The 18,470-nt window shown below is 41.3% G+C and overlaps 1 protein-coding gene across 3 annotated transcripts; it reads left to right on the top strand.

The window, feature by feature from the left end:
* Positions 1-74: 74 nt before the first annotated feature.
* shc2 (SHC (Src homology 2 domain containing) transforming protein 2) lies at positions 75-18,233 on the top strand. 3 transcript variants are annotated; one of them, XM_031307009.2, is made up of 14 exons: positions 75-465; positions 1,935-2,732; positions 6,441-6,511; positions 9,618-9,678; positions 10,518-10,637; positions 11,239-11,292; positions 11,475-11,526; positions 12,107-12,233; positions 13,330-13,510; positions 13,995-14,088; positions 15,511-15,690; positions 15,817-16,139; positions 16,274-16,425; positions 16,774-18,233. In XM_031307009.2, exons 2-13 carry the CDS (start codon positions 1,950-1,952, stop codon positions 16,400-16,402), a joined length of 2,175 nt encoding a protein of 724 aa, XP_031162869.1. In that variant the 5' UTR covers positions 75-465; positions 1,935-1,949; the 3' UTR covers positions 16,403-16,425; positions 16,774-18,233. The 3 variants fall into 3 exon arrangements, with proteins under 3 accessions (XP_031162869.1, XP_031162868.1, XP_031162871.1); XM_031307008.2 differs by having other exon boundaries at positions 76-465; positions 16,761-18,233; XM_031307011.2 differs by having other exon boundaries at positions 93-465; positions 2,472-2,732; positions 16,761-18,233.
* Positions 18,234-18,470: the final 237 nt, after the last annotated feature.

The following is an 18,470-nucleotide window of genomic DNA, read 5'->3' as shown; positions in this document are numbered from 1 at the left end:
TTATTTATGGCAATAAAATCTAGTACCATCTTCAAATGGTTGCTTTTGCATCTATTTGTTAAAGTTGGTTTGAAGTAATAATGGCTCCATATCGGTTTTACTTTTGTGTAGAGTATGTTGTCATAGCAGTTATTTGTTTTTTGACAGAAAAGGGGACAGAATGTACAGAGGAAGGCCAGCTACTTGTGCATCTGTCAACATGCACTGATTCCCGTTGGCTTATCAGTAACTTACTCTGTAGCAAACAAACAAGAGGTGATTGGCTGTTTGGAAGAAGGTGGGATGGCGTTGGTGTCATAGCGTTTCTGATGGTGATTTGTTTGTGTTAGGGGGTTTCTTAGTGTGCCTGGTTTGTTGCAATGAGGTGTCCTGAATAGTGGAATGACATTACACATTGCTTTTCTTTGATAAAAGTCATTGGACTGGATCTTCTTTTCATCCTCTTTCTCAGAGCCTGACATATAGGTAAGCTTCCTGATGCCTTTCTAAATAAATAACTTTTAGTTCACAAATGTTGCGTCACTCAGTAGCATTCAAGGTAGTGAACAATTTGAATATATCTTGATCATTGTAGTTTATTTGTTTACTCTGTTGTCCCTCAGATTTTATTGGACAGACAACAGGATTATGAGACTCAACAAATTGTAATGACTTGCTTGATTGAATTTAAGCAATTAACAGAAACATAATGAGCCTTTCCTTATCCGTGTAGGTGGCATTGTTTAGTCAGTAGATTGTCCCGCCTTTTTGCATAACAGATGACCCGGACTATTGGGTTATTTCACAATCAGTGCAGATATTGCTCCCACCTGTGTGCATGATTTGACCACCACAAAAAAAACAACTGCTTAACCTACTATTGTGTCAAACTGAGAATCCTGACTGCTACCTTTCATTACATTTGTTTAAGATGGGAAAATACAATTGTATGTAGAAAAAAATGTGATTTAGAAAATAGAGTGGAAATGATTTGACTGGGAAGGAGTAAAATGCATGTGGGAGGGTGCAAGTGAGGAGCTGAAAGGATCATGCTGAGATGGATGACTGCTCTCTGGGGAGGCGGATGGGAGGGGAGTTGGGAAGACGGTTCAGACAGCTGGGGTAGGTTGGAGGTTTTTCAGACATGCAGTCCGTTATAAGTGTGGCTTTCTTTGTTAAGTTTTAGTCTATTGCCAGGAGAAATTGATTTACACCCTTAACCCCCACACAAACATCGACTCACACAAAATACACTTTAACTAATTGGATGAGACTCATGCCGGTATTATTTACTCACATTCGCAATCAATTTCTAAGTTAATATTTCTATTTTGTATTTGAATACAGCCCTATCAGTGGGGATTGCTACATTGTGCAATTTGAGCTTTCCTCTCATGAATAACATTCCTTTAATGAGACGGATTATGGGGGATGCTCATTACAAATTAGCAAAGTACACTGACAGATGAAATATACAAAATACAATGATAGTAGGAACCAAGGAATGCTTGCTTATTCTGCATACGTTCTGATATCTAATATTTTTTTGTTTGTCAATTTAATATGTTGTGTGTGTGTGTGTGTGTGGTTTAGGCAGATGTGTTTTAGCTAATACAGCCTGAGAGCAGCTGGGCAGGGCAGGGCTAATAGACCCAATGACATCATCCAAAAAGAGAGAGAGAGAGAGAGAGACTGGGAGCATGCGAGCGAGCTTGCCTTAGGCAGTGAAAGGAAGCAGGACAGCTCAGACAGAGAGGAGAGTGGCATGAGAGCGGGACAGTGTGTGTGCGTGAACGGGAGAGGACCAGACAGCATTCAGTTGACAAGGATATAGGACTCTACCTGGAAGATTTTCTCTCTAGTTTTCTCCCCTTCTTCCATTACACCTCTCCCCCCCTCCCCTTCCCCCTTTCCCCTTTCCCCCCCTCATCCTCTGCTCTCTGCTCCTGCTTCAGGCGGCTCCTCCGGGCATGCTCCTTAAGCCAAAGTATGGCCGCTTTCGCAACGAGTCAGTGACCTCCTCCGACGACCTGATGCAGAGCTTAGCAATGAGCGGCAAAGTTGTGGCCACACCGGTGGTCTCCTCCTCCGCCACGAGCCTTCCTCTGCCCCCCTTGCCTCCTCTGCCTCCCCTGGATCACAGTGCCAGATCATCATCCTCTGCTGGGGCTGCAGCCCTGGCTGACTCTCCTTGCCTGGATGGGGAACAGGATGCCACCACAACCTTCTGCATGCTCATCCCTAGGATGCCCCAGTGGAAGTTCTCCAACTCCCTGCTTAGCCGGAGCCCGTCCAACTCCAGCTCCAGCTCCAGCTCCAGCTCCAGCAAGGACTCAGGGAAGGCAGCAGCAGCTCCTTCCCAGGCCTCTGTCTCGCATAGTTCATCACCACACAGGCACAGTGGTGCGACCTCAGCCAGTGGCCCGGTGGCAAGTCTCGCAGCGGTGCTTAACTCCTGTGACCCTGTGTGTGTCACCCCCTGTTCTTTGCAGGCTATTCGAGGGCAGAGAGCAGTTGCAGCGGCAAACTCGGCCAATCAAGGGGGGCACGGATTTGGGGCCACAGAGGCCATGGCAAGCCCTGGGGGTTCCAGCAGCTCCCGGTCAGGAATGAACCGCAGGACAAGGGTGGAAGGCATGTGGCTGGAGGGAGAGGACTTCACCCAGAAGGGTAGCTTCATCCACAAACCCTCTCAAGGCTGGTTGCACCCTGACAAGAAGATTGCAGGACCAGGGGCTTCTTATATAGTCAGGGTGAGTCAGGGGGCACCTTTTTTTGTTAATGCATACTGTATATCCATTGTAAAAGGTACACCTCTTGAACAGCCACTTAATTCAGGATCTGTTTTGAAAGTGTGTACAACCAAAAGAACTAACTTTTCCTCCTCTGGTGCTAACATATCTATTAACAGGAATCAGTGAACCACATCATATTAATGACCCCATTTACAGGTTTCTTTATCTAGGTGGGAAACATAAGGACACCACAGTGCCAGGCAGTTTGTCATGCAGCTCATGTGGCGAGGTCTGGGGAATACATAATCCCGATAGATTGCTTGGTGTGGCTGGTAGAGACTGCGTCACGATAGCACACAGGAGAAAGATAAACCATGAAATGATGTGCACAGGCTGTAGTAAGGATCATTATTTTACCGCAGTGTTTACCGAAGGTTATATGCATCATTCCCTTGACTTAAAACAATAACCATCTGTATTTAGAGTGCATGTAACCCCTGTCTGATTGTGAGCTTGAGCACTGTAGGAGTGGTGTTCTTTGTGTGCTTTCAGGATTGTTTACATGTGGAGACCATAAGATTGTATCCATTAAATGTGATTTGCAATCCCTCAGCATAGTGAATACCAATCTTTATTATAGTTAGTATAATAAGAGCATGCTTGAAAGTACTTTTTAAATTTTACCCAAAATCTTTGTGTTTTTATTTAAAACAAGATCCGGCAACATACAGAAATGGATGGTTGGTTGTCCCGCCAGAGATATGAGAATGATTCTAAACAAAAAGGTAGAGATATGAAGAAATATCTTTATCAGTGTGCACTTGACTTACAAAGGTTTATCATCCTAAGCAGTCTGCTTGACGTCAATGTCAATGATGTATCCCATTAGTGATCCCCCAATGCCTGTTAACCTCCACCCCTCTTGCACTGCTCCACCCCCTCTCCTCAAACTAATGACATGGCTCTTGATTAGCCCAGTCTGGGGCTCAAGCCCACTTTCTAATGGCATTATACAGGCCCCATTCATTCCTATATTCAATTACATTTAATCACAGTCATTTGCATCATGTGATGTGGATGAGGATGGTTGGATCGGTATGGGAGGGGTCCAATGATGAGTTTGTATGAGCTCTCATCACCATGCAGGGCTTTCCTAGATTCATAACAAGTGCTGCTCTAATGTCTGATTGATATCTCAGTTAATTGCCAGACCAAGCTTTTAGGAGCTTATTGTTGTCATCTGAAGATACAGTGCAATCATTTTAGATGACCTGTGTAAGCTCATGTTTGAGATGCATTTCACAGCAGCTGTAGCAGTACTATACGTGCAATTCTGTGGCAAATCTATGCAGGGAGGAGCACTTGCTGCATGTATTAGTGTCAAAGTGACAGTAGATTTCTGCTGCGCCGTGCCATTTTTAATCGGCATAGCTACCATAGTGCACGTCTCTTTCTCTCTCTTTATTTCTGTTTAAGTGCTTCTTTCTCTTACTCACTCACAGTCACTCCTCTGCCGGGAAAAACACAAATATGATTCTTTGTATTGGGTTTCCTCCTTTGCACTTTCTCTTTGTCCACACAGCCATGTCAGGCTCTGTGTCTCTGGCCTGCATCTGCCATCTTTGACAGCCAGGACACTGCAGCAGCCATCAAACAAAGCACTGCAGCTGCCAACACAGCTATTATTTAGAGAGCTATATAAAAACCAGACTGCTCCTCATTTTATGCTGTTCTCTTACAATCTTATGCACAGTATTTACTAGTCAAATTATAAATATCTGTAATTTAAGGTGTTGTTGCTATTAGGGCAGTTTCCAGAGTTTTCCTTCCATGGTGCAACGAGTAGGTTTTGTGGTCTTACGCTCAAAAATCTGCTGTGAAACGAACAGTGTACGAAAGTATGAAATTAGAAGGAACTTTAATGTCTACAACATTAAAAATGTACTTTGGCAACATGAATAACAAACAAGACAGGACTGCATGTACTGAACTTTAAAAAAAAACCCTAATCATTCACCATCTACACTATCCAGATATGTTTTGGTAACATCCGGCTGTCCTCAGTATCTGTCCATCATTCGCCCATCCATCGTTACACAAAGTATGCTTCTCAATCTTGCCTTAGTGGTAAAATGAAAAGCTATTACATAATAAACTGAGACATTAGGACATTTTCTACATTAACAAACTATAAAACAGCTATGATTTATCTTATAAGAAATTATTATCTTATATAAAGGCAGCCATTTTGAACTGTCAATGTTTCTGCATTTTCTGAGGAATACTTTTTTGTCCTGTCAGTATCCCTGTAGTCATAGGAATAGTGTGCTGGAGAGATTTGGCCCGAAGGAAGGGAATAGGGGGAAGAGGGGATGTGTTTCATCAGCAGATGAGTGTGTGACAATGGAGGCATTGGCAGAAAGAGGAAAATAGAGACAATTTTCCTGATGGATTCGTCTCCAAATCTGGTTGGAAAGCTCATTAAGATCCCGGGCTCAAAGGTTGCTCTCTCTCTCTCTCTCTCTCTCTCTCTCTCTCTCTCTCTCTCTCGCTCTCTGTTTTTGTGTGCATGGCTGCCGTGTGGTCTGTCTGCTGTCTGCCTGTTGCAGTCACTACCAATTCTGGACACTGCACTAAATATGGCATTGACTGAGTCAAAGTGCTGTTATAGAGGATGCAAATTATGTAGCACCAAATTAGTTTCACATAGACTTTTCTAAATTACACAGTTTTATGTAAGATTTGAGAATATCTTGTATGAGAAGTCTTTTCAAACAGGTCATACAGTACGAGTCATTAATGCTGCTTTTCACAATCAATGGTAACACTAACATTCAAATTTTTTTTTGTTTATTGTTTTTGTTTTTTAAATGAAGGCTGTGAATCGATGTGACATAATCAGAAGGTTAGTTTACATCAGTTTTCCCTGGACAGTACTGATGATGGCAGGAAAACTGAAATAGAAATGGGAAGTTGTATAATTTACTCACGTCTCCATCTTTTTTATGTAAACCTCACACATGTGCAAATAAGTACAGGACATCTTCACATGCATTGATTGTATACACAAACACACTCACACCCTCAGCATCCCCCAGAGGCGTAAGACACTGTAGTGTGTCCATAATTTGGAGCTCTTAGTGCTGCTAATCTAGTCAAGGTGCTATTAGCAGCCCAACCTGACAGCCATTAGGAAGCTGCTCAGCTGGCTGCTACTCACTGGAGTACACTTTAATGGCCTTTATGTGGATTTGAGTTAGATTATGATGCATGGTTGGAAAGAGTAATGTGTACCAGTAGAGGATTACATATCTTATACTGTGGGAATGTCTTGTAGATCTGTAATGCCACTGAAATACTGTTTTGACAAGTTTTAATCCAAATGCAACGTTTGCTATACATGTTTATAGTTGATATATATTTTAAAAATAGATGCTTATTTATCAGGCAAGTTCTCCGAGAGCTGGTGACTTCATTAGGTTTAAATAATGATTTTTTTAAGTTCAGCATTTATTTTCAAAGTGATCCCACATCCCAACCATCCCATTTCTTATTTCTCTTCAACTGAATCATGAACATGCTGCATTTACAACATGTTGACATGACATGACAAGTTCATAATTATATCAAAAGGAGCATCTAGTCTTTACCAAATATCTGTCCGTAGCCATATTAAAACTTTAAACTTGTTAAAAAATGTTCTGTTTGGTTTGTTTCTTTTTGCAGTACATGGGCTGCATTGAAGTATTGAAGTCAATGCGCTCCCTGGACTTCAACACACGGACTCAGGTGACAAGGTACGCTGGTAACCATCTCTATTGGTAGTGATGAGTCGGGAGAATTTGATCCAAGATGTATTGTATAGGAAGTATCAGCCACTATGATATCAAATTGCTACCAGTGGTGTGTGTCTGTTCTGTTATTTAGAGTAAGTGTGGTTCATTTTATTATTATGTCAACGTGACTTGATGAAGGAATTCGTAATAAATAGGGTCACACCCAGTGGTGTAGTCTAATGTATTGTAGTGGGTATACTATACTGTATATATTGGCCAGAATCGGCCTTTGGGGGAGGGGGGACCATATCATAGTGGGGGGTCTGGGTGTCCTCCCCCAGGGAAGTTCTGAGCATCAAAGACTTCATTTTCTGTATTCGGATACACTTTTATGCACCAATTTACGTGGAAATACCTTTATTTAGCCTATGTGAAGAAGAAAAACACAGATGACAATTCAAAATATATCAAAACTATAATGGAAAGTATGTTGTTGCATGTCATTGGGCATTTTTAAGTGGGTATATGGAAATCCTGGAGCTTTCTTAGTGGGTATACTGCGTATACTTGCGTATCACGTAGACTACACCACTGGTCACACCTGAGCTTTTGGTTTAAAACAGCTAACTTCTTCTTAACGTATTGTTTAATTTACCACAATTCTTTCATTTTATTTCATTTTACCAAACCCTGCTCAACCAGTTGCAGTGGAAAGGAAATGTTAATGCAAGTTAAGAGACAAACTCAGCTAATGTACATGTGCTCAGTGACGGTACATATGTGTATGTATCACACTATACCTCAGGGTCTTAGTATGTCTGTGTCGTGTTGTTATGGCCTACATGCGATGTTATTGTTATAAAAGCAGGCTTCTTTGCAATCCTTGGCCCCATGGGAGAAGTGCACTCTCTCTCCTCTACAATCGATCGACAGTAATCGGAGCCCACCGTGCATCCAAGGCTTAAGTGCAGAGGGAGGAGGCTGCAGAAGATGGGGTGATAGAGAGGGAGATCTATTATTGATGATGTTTGCTAATGATTGTGGAAAGCTGCAGTGGTCCCCATGAATGCACCCTGCTGGATAATGTCTGTGGTTGTAACTTCTTGAGGAGGAGGAGATGAAAAACAAAACAACAAAACCAAACATTAGCAAAGGTAGAAAGCATACCGAGCATCAGATGACTGCACCAGGTTTTGTTGTAGTATGACATCAGTTTAGTCATGAATGTTTTAGTGATGATGAACATGTTTTGTATTTGCTACTTGCTGTTGTTGACTATATAGTCGGTCATTGTGCTTGCCCTTAGTTGAATTCACTGCAGCCTTTTTCATTCAGTAGCATGTTAAAGGCAGTTTATCAATGGCAGCTTTAATTTCACAGTGATGCTAACGGCATGAGGTCTCTAATTCCTTGGGGAACATTGGCCGGACCATCTGTCCCCCAATCAATGATTGATTGTCATAATCAATCTAGTCTATATCCTTGATGATCCACTTCCGGGTATGCTCTGGTGCCGCAGGAAATTCCGCCGGATGCAAGTCTTTTCGCCGATGTCCGTTTCCTTCCGTTTTATTTGTGTTGGAATTTTAAACTCCGGTGGATTTCTGAGGACTATGGTTGACTGCTCCTCAGATCTCTGCAGGGTAAATTGAGACAGCTAGCTAGACTAGCTGTCCAATCTGAGTTTTCTCTCACACGAATAAAACAACTTTTTAACGTACACGTTCCACCAAAACAAGGCAGTTCTTCCCGAGGCTTTTTTGCACGGCTCTGAGTGGAGTTTAGCACGGCCCATGACGATTCTGATTGGTTTAAAGAAATGCCATTAAACCAGAGCACGTTTTCCTCCCATCCCGAATGCTGTGTGGAGTAGCCAAACCCTCCTTCAGCGCACTTTGGAGGATGGTCTGGCAAAGCGAGACTATAATCAATCTAACAAACTTTATAGGTTATATTACTATATTAATTAATGAGTTAATTGTTGTTAGGTGCAATTCAAAAGCAGCATAATAAAGTCAGAGCCTTTATTGTGCGTATTAGAGCTGGCATTTTTTCAGCTTGCTGACTTGTCCTGGAATACCACAACAAAACATTCAGTGCTTGTAAGAATTTCAAAATTGTACTTCAGCTCCTAGAATTGAAGAAGGTGCATTCTCCTAACAGTACTCCCTGTGTCACAGTGTTAAACAGCAACACCAGTGATAATGAGGCCCGGCCTTTTATTGCAGGGAAGATACAGAGGCTGCGGACAAAAACAACAACAACAGCCCATCTCTGTCCTCCTCCTCCTCCTCCCTCTGCCCTCTCATCAGCATGAGTCACTCGAACAGTGTGGTGTTTTTCAAAAATCCCTGAGAAGACCTTTACCCGAGATGGGGCCCGGGACGCTGCTTTTTAAATATTTACGAGCCACTTGATAGGGGCAGCTGGGTTCTTGACTGCTGTCCCCGCTGTCCCCTGGCAGCGAGAGTGCGAGCTCCAGCCTCAAATCCACATTATGCCTCCCTCCCGCCATCAGACACACAGGGGACAGAAGCTGTAAACGTCCATTAGGCGGCCATTCCCAGGAGTTATAGCAGCAGCTTCACTGCAAAGTTGTAACAAATCTGCAGAGAGAGTTGCACTGTGGAAAAAATAAATGTAAGTAATGTTGCCCTAAAGAAGCAGTAGACAACTGTACTTAGGCTCAAATTATAGTCTTTCTTCTTTCCTAATTTGACAGGGAGTTAAACATGAGTTTGACAAACAATCACTGTCATAACTGTCCTTGCACATCAGTGGTAAAAACTAGTTAGTGCTTGTGAACAGACCTGCTGGAAACCTTTTTCTTGACCTTTGAACTGTAATGGGTCTGTGGCCTATGACCTTAGCCTGAGGGAGGGAACACAAAGCTTCTGTTCATGTTTAACCTCAGGTTTTTCCATCATTGTGATGCAGCAGTTTTTTGTAGCCCTAAACAATGACTCAACATTTAAAATGTTTACTCCTCTGGATTGTTAATATTTGGGTGCACAGTTAACACAAATCCACATGGTTTTTATTCATGCTGTTCTTGTAGCTATTAGATGAGTGGCCAGTGTGTCCCACTACAGTCTGACCTTTGATCTTTCTTTATTCCCCTAATTAGGGAAGCCATCAACAGGCTGTGTGACACTGTGCCAGGTGGAAAGGGAGCTTGGAGGAAGAAGGTTAATATTAAACTTTAATCTTACTGTGCATGTTTCATAATACTATTGTTACTAAATACTTTTGAAATTGTCTTATCCCTCCTGGAGAACTAGATGAGTTGAAGTTACCACACAGGTTAGTACAGTGGTTTTAAGAAACTTAAAGTGCTCATATTATGCTTTTAGGCTTTTTCCCTTTACTTTATTTTGTTATATATCTTTTTTTGTGCACGTTATAGGTTTTACAAAGTGAAAAAGCCCGAAGTCCACCCCAAAGGGACTTACCATCTCCAACAGAAAACACTGTTCACCAAATGCTCCAAACAGCTCTATTGTAGTCCAGCCTTTACTTCCGTGACGAACGTGCGTCACTTTGTAACACGTTATAATGCTCTCCTCGCTGCTAGCGTGGCACTCCCTCATACTCTGCTTCTGATTAGCTAGCAGTGCTTACCTAGGTACTGCGCATGTGCGACTCCCAACAAAGATGGAACAGAAGTGTGATGCCTCACTCTGTAGCTAAAACAGAGATCTCAACACACAGGGTGAAAAGAGGAGCTGCAGCAATGTGCAGTACAACAAAAATATGGTGTTTTTTATAAATTAAACCATGTAAACCTGTTCTGATATAACCTCTAAATACAATTATGAACTGAAAATGAGCAAAATATGAGCACTTTAAGACTGTCTACGAAAGTCACTTTGGTTCACATGACGTCTGATTTGTCCTGATAGACATAGGCAAGTATTTTGTTTGTCATAACAAATATAGTAAATACAGGACGACATTTCTGTTTTCTGAATATTTTAAATATGTGATTGTAATTTCATCTGTATTCATTTATTTATTCTTCATGTAGGCCCAGAACAAAGCTCTCCAGTCCATTATGGGGAAGAGTAACCTGCGATTTGCAGGCATGGGTATTGCAGTCAATATTTCCACAGATGGCCTTGGTCTGCTTATTCCTACCACACGACAGGTATGATGCTATAACTACCGTAAATTAATCTGTACATGGATTGGACTGATATATTTGCCCAAATACCCTTTAATTAAATGTTATTGTCTACCTATTATTTTTATTATTATATATTGTCCTTTCTGACCACAAGTAAATTAAAACATTTTCAAAATCATTGTTATTTAATTTCAGTAATGATAGGTGTCAATTAATTTCTCCTTTGATCATCAGTTCCTAAGTTTTGTTTCATTTAATAAATAGTTTTGGTGTTAATTGATTGCTAAGAGACATATAAAATAATTTCATTAAATCTGGCGTTTAGGGAAGAATTGCACTGCTCCACAATAGGTTAAATGATGTTCAGAGGCATTTCCTTTTTGCTGGAAACAAAAATGTGGGAAATAATGATCATTGTGTAGTTACACTAAACTTCAAAAGTCTAAAAGTGTAAAGCTGAATCTTTTGAGCCCTGGTCTGTACTTCATTGAAACAATTTAGTATTTTGGCATCTTTAGTTTTTGTCCATTTGTGTTGTCTGTATCCACATTAATCAATGATGGCATGTAAAAGTAGAATAATGGCAAACCTCTGCCTCTGTTTTTCCTCTTCTCTCTTTCAGGTGATAGCACACCATCCCATGCAGTCCATCTCATTTGCTTCGGGGGGAGACACAGTGAGTGCACGTTTCGCTCCCTGCTTTCCTTTACATTGTTGTTGTTGGAATACACTTTTTTTGGCAGACTGCACATATCTGACTGGATTCCATTTTATTGGTTTCCAATCTCATGACCCGAAGAATCAATACGGGCTTTAATTTATCTGGTCTAATTGAATTCATCCTCCTTTCTGTTGCAGGACACGCCTGATTATGTTGCGTATGTGGCCAAAGACCCAGTGAATCAGAGAGGTAAACACTTTTCTTTACCACATATATACAATACGTTTCTTAAACATGGATCAATCAGAGGAAAGCTCACTTCTACTACATTTATTTATAATGCTACAATTAATAAATCATACAAAAAAGTGACATTGTAGCATTTTCACCATTTGGAAACAAACTTATTTGGTATAGTTGTTCCTGACTATGACATCTACTACAGTTCTTGATTTAGAATTAGAAGTTACTAATATATATATATATATATATTTTTTTTTACTAGCACAATTTATCATTCAGACATACAGAACAAACTCCACACTGTCTGACAGTCAGTGTCAAATGATGCATACAACAGAAAAACACAACACACAAACTGCACAAAAACAAAAACCCTTGGCCACCCCCCACCCTCTGCGGTCTCAAGGAAAACAAAGAAGTTACTAATATTTTTAACGAGATATCACCCCCATTAAATAGAAATTACCATAAAGTGTTTTGGAGACAAACACTTAAAACAGTGGTATTATTACTGAGACAGGATCTTAGTTCTAAAAGTGTGTTGCAGCTGAAAAAACAAAATTGTCTCTTGTTTTGTCTCCTTCAGCATGTCACATCCTGGAGTGCTCAGACGGTTTAGCCCAGAGTGTCATCAGTACCATCGGCCAAGCCTTCGAGCTGCAGTTCAAACAGTACCTGCACAGTCCTCCCAAAACCATGGCGTCTATGGAGAGGTGACAGCTGCCCAGACACAATTATGACTTCTGTGAAAAGAGGAAAAGCCTTTAAAGTGTTTGTCACTTGTCATCCAAATCTGTGAAGTGGTGACACAACTGCAAATCATTGATTTCTAAAGAAGTTAAAGAAGTTTTTTTTGGGGGCATTTTAGGCCTTTATTTCCATAGGACAGATGAAGACATGAAAGGGGAGAGAGAGGGGGAATGACATGCAGCAAAGGGCCGCAGGTCAGAGTTGAACCTGCAGTCGCTGCGTCAAGGAGTAAACCTCTATATATGTGCGCCTGCTCTACCCACTGAGCTAACCCGGCCACACCAAATCATTGATTTCTAACACATCAGCCACCATGGTGCTAAGAAATAACTGTATATATACAACAATATGACTTTGCTATATTTTAAAGGTTTAAACTTGTTGACACTTACAGTGTATGTCAATGGAAAATAAAATGTCATTTTAGTAAGATTGACAGCCAGAGACAGCAAAGACAGGTGGTGTTTGGCATAATCAATCATTTTACTTTGACACACATACTGACCAGGCGTCCTGCATAAAAGAGCTAAGTCGCATTTCCACCACACAAACCTGATCTACTGTCCAACTCTCAGATTTCTTTGATATTTAGTACAAGGAGACATGATAGTTTGTTCTTGTATTACCTCAAAATCCATCTTTTCCATAATATTGATCCTCACAGCTCTTCACACCAAACCTCAGGTGTTCCAGACTGTTAGTCTTTTCTATTCTGGTTTATGAATGTCTTTCTGCTGCCAGCAGCTGCAATGATCTATATAAATCTATCGCAGATTTATATACAGTAGATCACTTTCGGATGTGGAGATGTCTTTCGGTCGGACTGAATCCATTTGAGAACCCAGATCTTCTTATCATTATTATTACTATTAATATCACTAAAAAATTTAATAATAATAATCAACATAATTATTGTATAACACATTGTCTTCATAATACAAGGTATGGGCTGGTTCCGGATGGACTCTGAGAAGCCCTGGTTTAGATTATAGAAGTTGTGGTATTGATTGTGTAGTAATAATAATAAAAAAATCTTTTCACTTGCACCAATGTCCTTAGGTCTGTCAGGACAGAAGAGCCGATGTGGGGGGACGATGAGGACTTCTCTGAGCATGATTACTACAACAGCATCCCAGGGAAGGAGCCTCCTGTTGGGGGAGTGGTGGACTCCAGGCTCAGGCCCAGCGGAGCCCTGCTGGGTCACATCCACACACAACCACAGAGCAAGACAGCAGCACAGGTGAATCTCCAGGCATGATCCTGGATGGAACCTTACCATCTAATGTTATCACAGATGCAATCGAAGCTACATCTGGTCATCATCAAGTAGCGCATGTCTAACCTTTACCAGACAGTGAGCTAATGTCTTTCTTTGATAGCTTCCTCATAAACTGGTGACTGGTATGTTTTCCTGCTCCTTTCCCCTATTGTTTACATGGAATTAAACAGTAAGAACATGAAAACATACTCCATAACTGTCTTCTTGATGTGCCTGCACCATAATTGCCGAAGATAGATGTGATTACATGAAGAGCCTCGGGTCTTCTGTTGCCTACAGCGTGAGATAAATCATCGCTCTCTCCCCTGCAGCTTGTTCAAAATATGGCAACATGCTGTAGCTAATGTTTCAAGTAGAGTGATTCAAAACTACATTATGTGGGGGACAAGAGACAAGTGTGTGTGTGTGTGTGTGTGTGTGTGTGTGTGTGTGTGTGTGTTTGCAGATGGGCTCACCAGTGAGGAGGGAGCAAGCGTCTTATCCCCCTGGTCAGCTGTGCTATGAACTGCACTGGGACACTGAGACAACCAGCAGCTCAGGTGAGACACCATGTGGCAGTACATAGGTCTAACATCTGGAAAACAAAATGTGTGATGAAATTGTCTATACTTTTCTCTCTGAAAATATGTTGATATTTTTGTGACCTATTACGGTACGAGTCCGGTCATCACTGCACTCTTTGCCCTGAATGAAACTTACTGACCTTCTAACACAAAGAGAAGCTCAGTGTTATGACCCTTCTTAAGATCACCCTGATAGAATTAGGACTTTTTGGGATCTTTACTCAGGATAGTCTTCCAAATATGAGACTTGGTTCAAAGGACCTGTGGTTCAAGTCTGTCATTTTTGATAGGAGGGAAACTTGGAGTGTCCTCTGGATTCCCTGAACTAGATTATCACGATAGGATAGTTAATCTTAAAATTGAAAATCATGATTAAAGGGGACATGGCAATACAATGATAATGAAGTTAGAATAAAAAAATCAAGTTTCATTTACTACGACTTTATCAACCAAACCTTTCAATTAATCAAAACCATTTATGAAAATGAAAATTATAATACAGTAGCAACACTATTGACATAATCATTATGGATAAGGTTCAGACAACTTTAGTGGAGAAATCTGCAATAAACACAGCCGTTAAAGGTCCAATGTGTAGGAATTTCTCCCATCTAGCGTTGAGATCATATATCGCAATCAACTCTCTCGCGCCACGCAGTTCAAAGTACGTATTACAGCTACGGTAGCCTTCACACTTCAAAAAGCCGGTCTCTTGCTCTTTTCAATATCCTTTTTCTTTTTCTGGGCCAAGAAGAAGACTCCTGTTCCTGAAATTTGGATTTTGAATACGTGTGGTCCTCCATGTTTCCTTCTTCCCATTAGCAGCATTAGCAGCACCTGTGAGTTTATCATGTGACAGCGAAAACGCGAAAGGTGGAGCAGTATGTTCTGTATGTCCCTTACCGGCTAACGTATTTCAAGATGGCGCATGAATATGGAGCGCCTACCCCAGTTCATGCGAATGCAAATGTAAAATTTCAAGCCAAAAGGAATACTTAAAAAAATAAATATTAATAAATATTCATGAAAAAGGACAAGTTTGTGAACGGGCAAGACAGATTTTGATAATGACCAACTACACCTGCCTTCTCATTGGTGGCTACATACAATTGGTCTATAATTATGACATTAGCAATGCACGCCCACTTTAGTACATACTGCAACTGGTTTAATTGTGGTAGCTTATTTATGGAAATAAACTATTACATATACTGTGGTATCTGATAGCTCTATAGTTTAAGTTTTGATTTCAACCACTAGAGTGAGCCAAGAAACAAAACAATGTTCCACACACACACACACACACACACACACACACACACACACACACACACACACACACACACACACACACACACCAGAAGTCAAAAATGTATTCCGGGCACCTGTCTTTCTCAGGTCTGACAGCAGATGGTTACCTGTGTGCTGACGGCCAGCCACCAGGCAGCAGAGATTATGAGGAGCATCAGTACGTTAACACCCAGAGTCTGGAAAACCTGGATTCACTGGCACAGAGGCCTAATGGACGCAAAGGGCCCAGGGCACCCGACAGTCCCAAAAAGGACCTCTTTGACATGAGTAAGTCCTGAGAGTTAGTGTGACACATTCTGACACATATAGTAAAGATAAACTCACTTTCTTTATTTGAAGAATACTGTGTAGAGTGACCATATTTGTGTTTGTGAAACATCATTGTCCCTGTAGGGCCCTTTGAAGACGCCCTGAAGCTCCACGAGGCCTGTGGAGGAGCTGTTGGGGCTGCAGCTGGAGGGGGAGGTGTCCGGGTCCTGGAGGACCAGTGGCCCAGCCCTCCACGCCGTCGAGCCCCCGTGGCACCAAACGAGGAGCAGCTCCGCAGGGAGACGTGGTACCACAGCCGCATGAGCAGGCGAGACGCAGAGAAAATCCTGGTCCGAGATGGAGATTTCCTGGTCCGGGAGAGCACTACCAACCCAGGACAGTATGTGCTAACCGGAATGCATTGTGGCCTGCCCAAACACCTACTGCTGGTGGACCCAGAGGGAGTGGTGAGTCTGGCAGCAAGCGAAAAACAACTTTTGTTTGTCAAAAGTCATACTATACATACTGCTTAGAAGGTTTCTGCTGTCTGTAGTGAACACAATAACTTACATCCTCCGATCTTTTGCTGTCCTATGTACAGGTCCGAACCAAAGACATGTTATTTGAGAGCATAAGCCACCTTATCTCATACCACCTTAAGAATGAGCTGCCTATTGTAGCAGCAGAGAGTGAGCTCCACCTCAAACAGGTGGTCAGGAGGAAACAGTGAGCCACCTGGCCCCGCATGGGATGGTAAGCATGCAGTATGCTACGTATCTATAGGATGACTACAATTATTTAATGATTGACAACGCAGATATTAGTGGGACAGTGGATAGTAAACCTTATTAGATAGTGATAAGTCCCATAACAAAATGCACGTTTTCAAGAAAATATAGCTGGTTGTTCATCTTGTGGTGATCAATTGGAATTTAACTTCAGTAAATGTGAGCATTACATTTCTGCATGCAGTAAATGGACAGATTATCTTGTATCAGTCATGTATCTACAAGTCTAAAACAATGACTGTATTGACCTTCAATCTGTGCCTAAAATGATCATCCTGTTTTGTCTGCTATATTTCACAGCTGGATTCTTGAGTTCCCAATGCAAAAACCACAGAAAATAAACAAACATGGAAATAATTTATCCCGGATGGATATTTATAAGGAACAAAGGTTATCACTGATACTTTCTTTCCATGAACAAATCAGCTAAGGAGAGTGGGCATCTACTTTCTCTGCCTTTGCCTACCAGGATCAACCGAACTACCCACCACCTGTCATAAACTCCTCAGCATGCAGCTATTAAGCTAACAAATCAACCAGAATATAGACTTTGACTCATTTGTGATTCACTCACTGTTTGGCGAGGACCCAACTTCTGGACATCAAATATTTATTTGATGCGCAGAGTCCTACAATGCCTGTAAGAGTGAAGTGCTTCCAGTGTACCATGGCTTGCCCGACCAGTCAGCCACAGGTCATCCACCGAACAAATGGACTGTGACTTTAAGAGACAACTGAAGAAATGTCTGTTTCATTTGAATGTAAAGTTTGTTGGTACATGTTCACAGGTCTGGAGTACCTGACTCTGAGATGGCACAATGAAAACACACTGCGCATGATTCAGTGCTGGATTTATGAAATAGCCACAGATACTTTTTTTTCTCCATGATAATTGAGGCACCAAATCTCACTTTGAAATAAGAAAAATGCATCCATACTATCTTCATACAGTATAGACAGCCAAGTGGACCTACAGTACATTGTCTTGAAAGTTTTATCACATGTATCAGTAATATCAGTCATTTGCATTGTGTCTGTAAGGGCTGTTCATAATTTGTTACAGACATATGTGTTATATAAGCCGGTGAACATTATTGGTCGGACTCTACGTAAAGTAGAAACTAGTACATAAACTACATGGGTTTAAAACTCTGCATACAAACTCAGTATATCCGTGCCTGTATTTCCACAGCCCCTCCAACTTCAGTGCCTTAATAACTACAGAGACAGGCATTTGTGTCAGAGTGTATATAATGTGCATTTATGCTCCTAAACACGTTTTTTTGCCATGCCAATGAATGACTGAACAAACTTCAGGATGATTAAGCTCTTATACTTGTGAACAGTCATGTAAGCTGCTCTTGTTTTGGGGGTAAATGTTTAATACTGTCTTGTTGTTTAATGACTGTTATTGTCTTTATGTGTCCCTCATAACAATAACAAACCATAGATGGAACTCCTCTACAGTGATTGATATAAAAGAAAGGGGATTTGGACTTGAAATGAAAATCCTTTATGTGTCAGGGAAATGCATCGCTTTATCGATTGTCCTCATCCCATGTCAGGCCCTCCACTGTTTTTGGATGCAGCCTCATGAATGCACAGAGAGAGACGAGGCGCGCTACGAGGCTTTTGGTCAGGTCCAAATGATTAATGTGATTATTTCAGATCTCCCCTTTTGCTTTCTCAGGAATTTCTTGGATCTGCTCTTCTTTGATTAACTTTAATGGCTCTTTGTCAATAAAACAAATTGAAAAGAAGGTACAATTCAAACAGTGGTTTGTCATTTGTGAGTCTTCATATCTGCCAGCTAATGTAGCAGCTCCACATTTAAGCCCAGCTGTCCAACTTTCCATGCACACATGCTACAGCCAAATTAAGACTTCAGATTCCAATCACCCAAAAATAGATGTGAGGGACAGTGTGTAGAAGCTGTTGTTTTGGAAACCTATTGTGTGTGTGTTAAATATATAGTATCTATGCATGAATTGAGTTACAAAGAACAGGATC

This window comes from Sander lucioperca, chromosome 11 (assembly GCF_008315115.2).
Source record: "Sander lucioperca isolate FBNREF2018 chromosome 11, SLUC_FBN_1.2, whole genome shotgun sequence".
NCBI classification, from domain to species: Eukaryota; Metazoa; Chordata; class Actinopteri; order Perciformes; family Percidae; genus Sander; species Sander lucioperca.
The sequence above is the reverse complement of the archived record's forward strand: the minus strand, read 5'-3'. Positions and strand labels throughout refer to the sequence as shown.

Bases quoted from the DNA above. Each gene is read 5' to 3' on its own strand.
- shc2 (XM_031307009.2), top strand. From the start codon at position 1,950: ATGCTCCTTAAGCCAAAGTATGGCCGCTTTCGCAACGAGTCAGTGACC. The intron at 10,638-11,238 runs GTATGATGCTAT...TCTCTCTTTCAG, and splicing joins TTATTCCTACCACACGACAG to GTGATAGCACACCATCCCAT. The intron at 12,234-13,329 runs GTGACAGCTGCC...CAATGTCCTTAG, and splicing joins ACCATGGCGTCTATGGAGAG to GTCTGTCAGGACAGAAGAGC.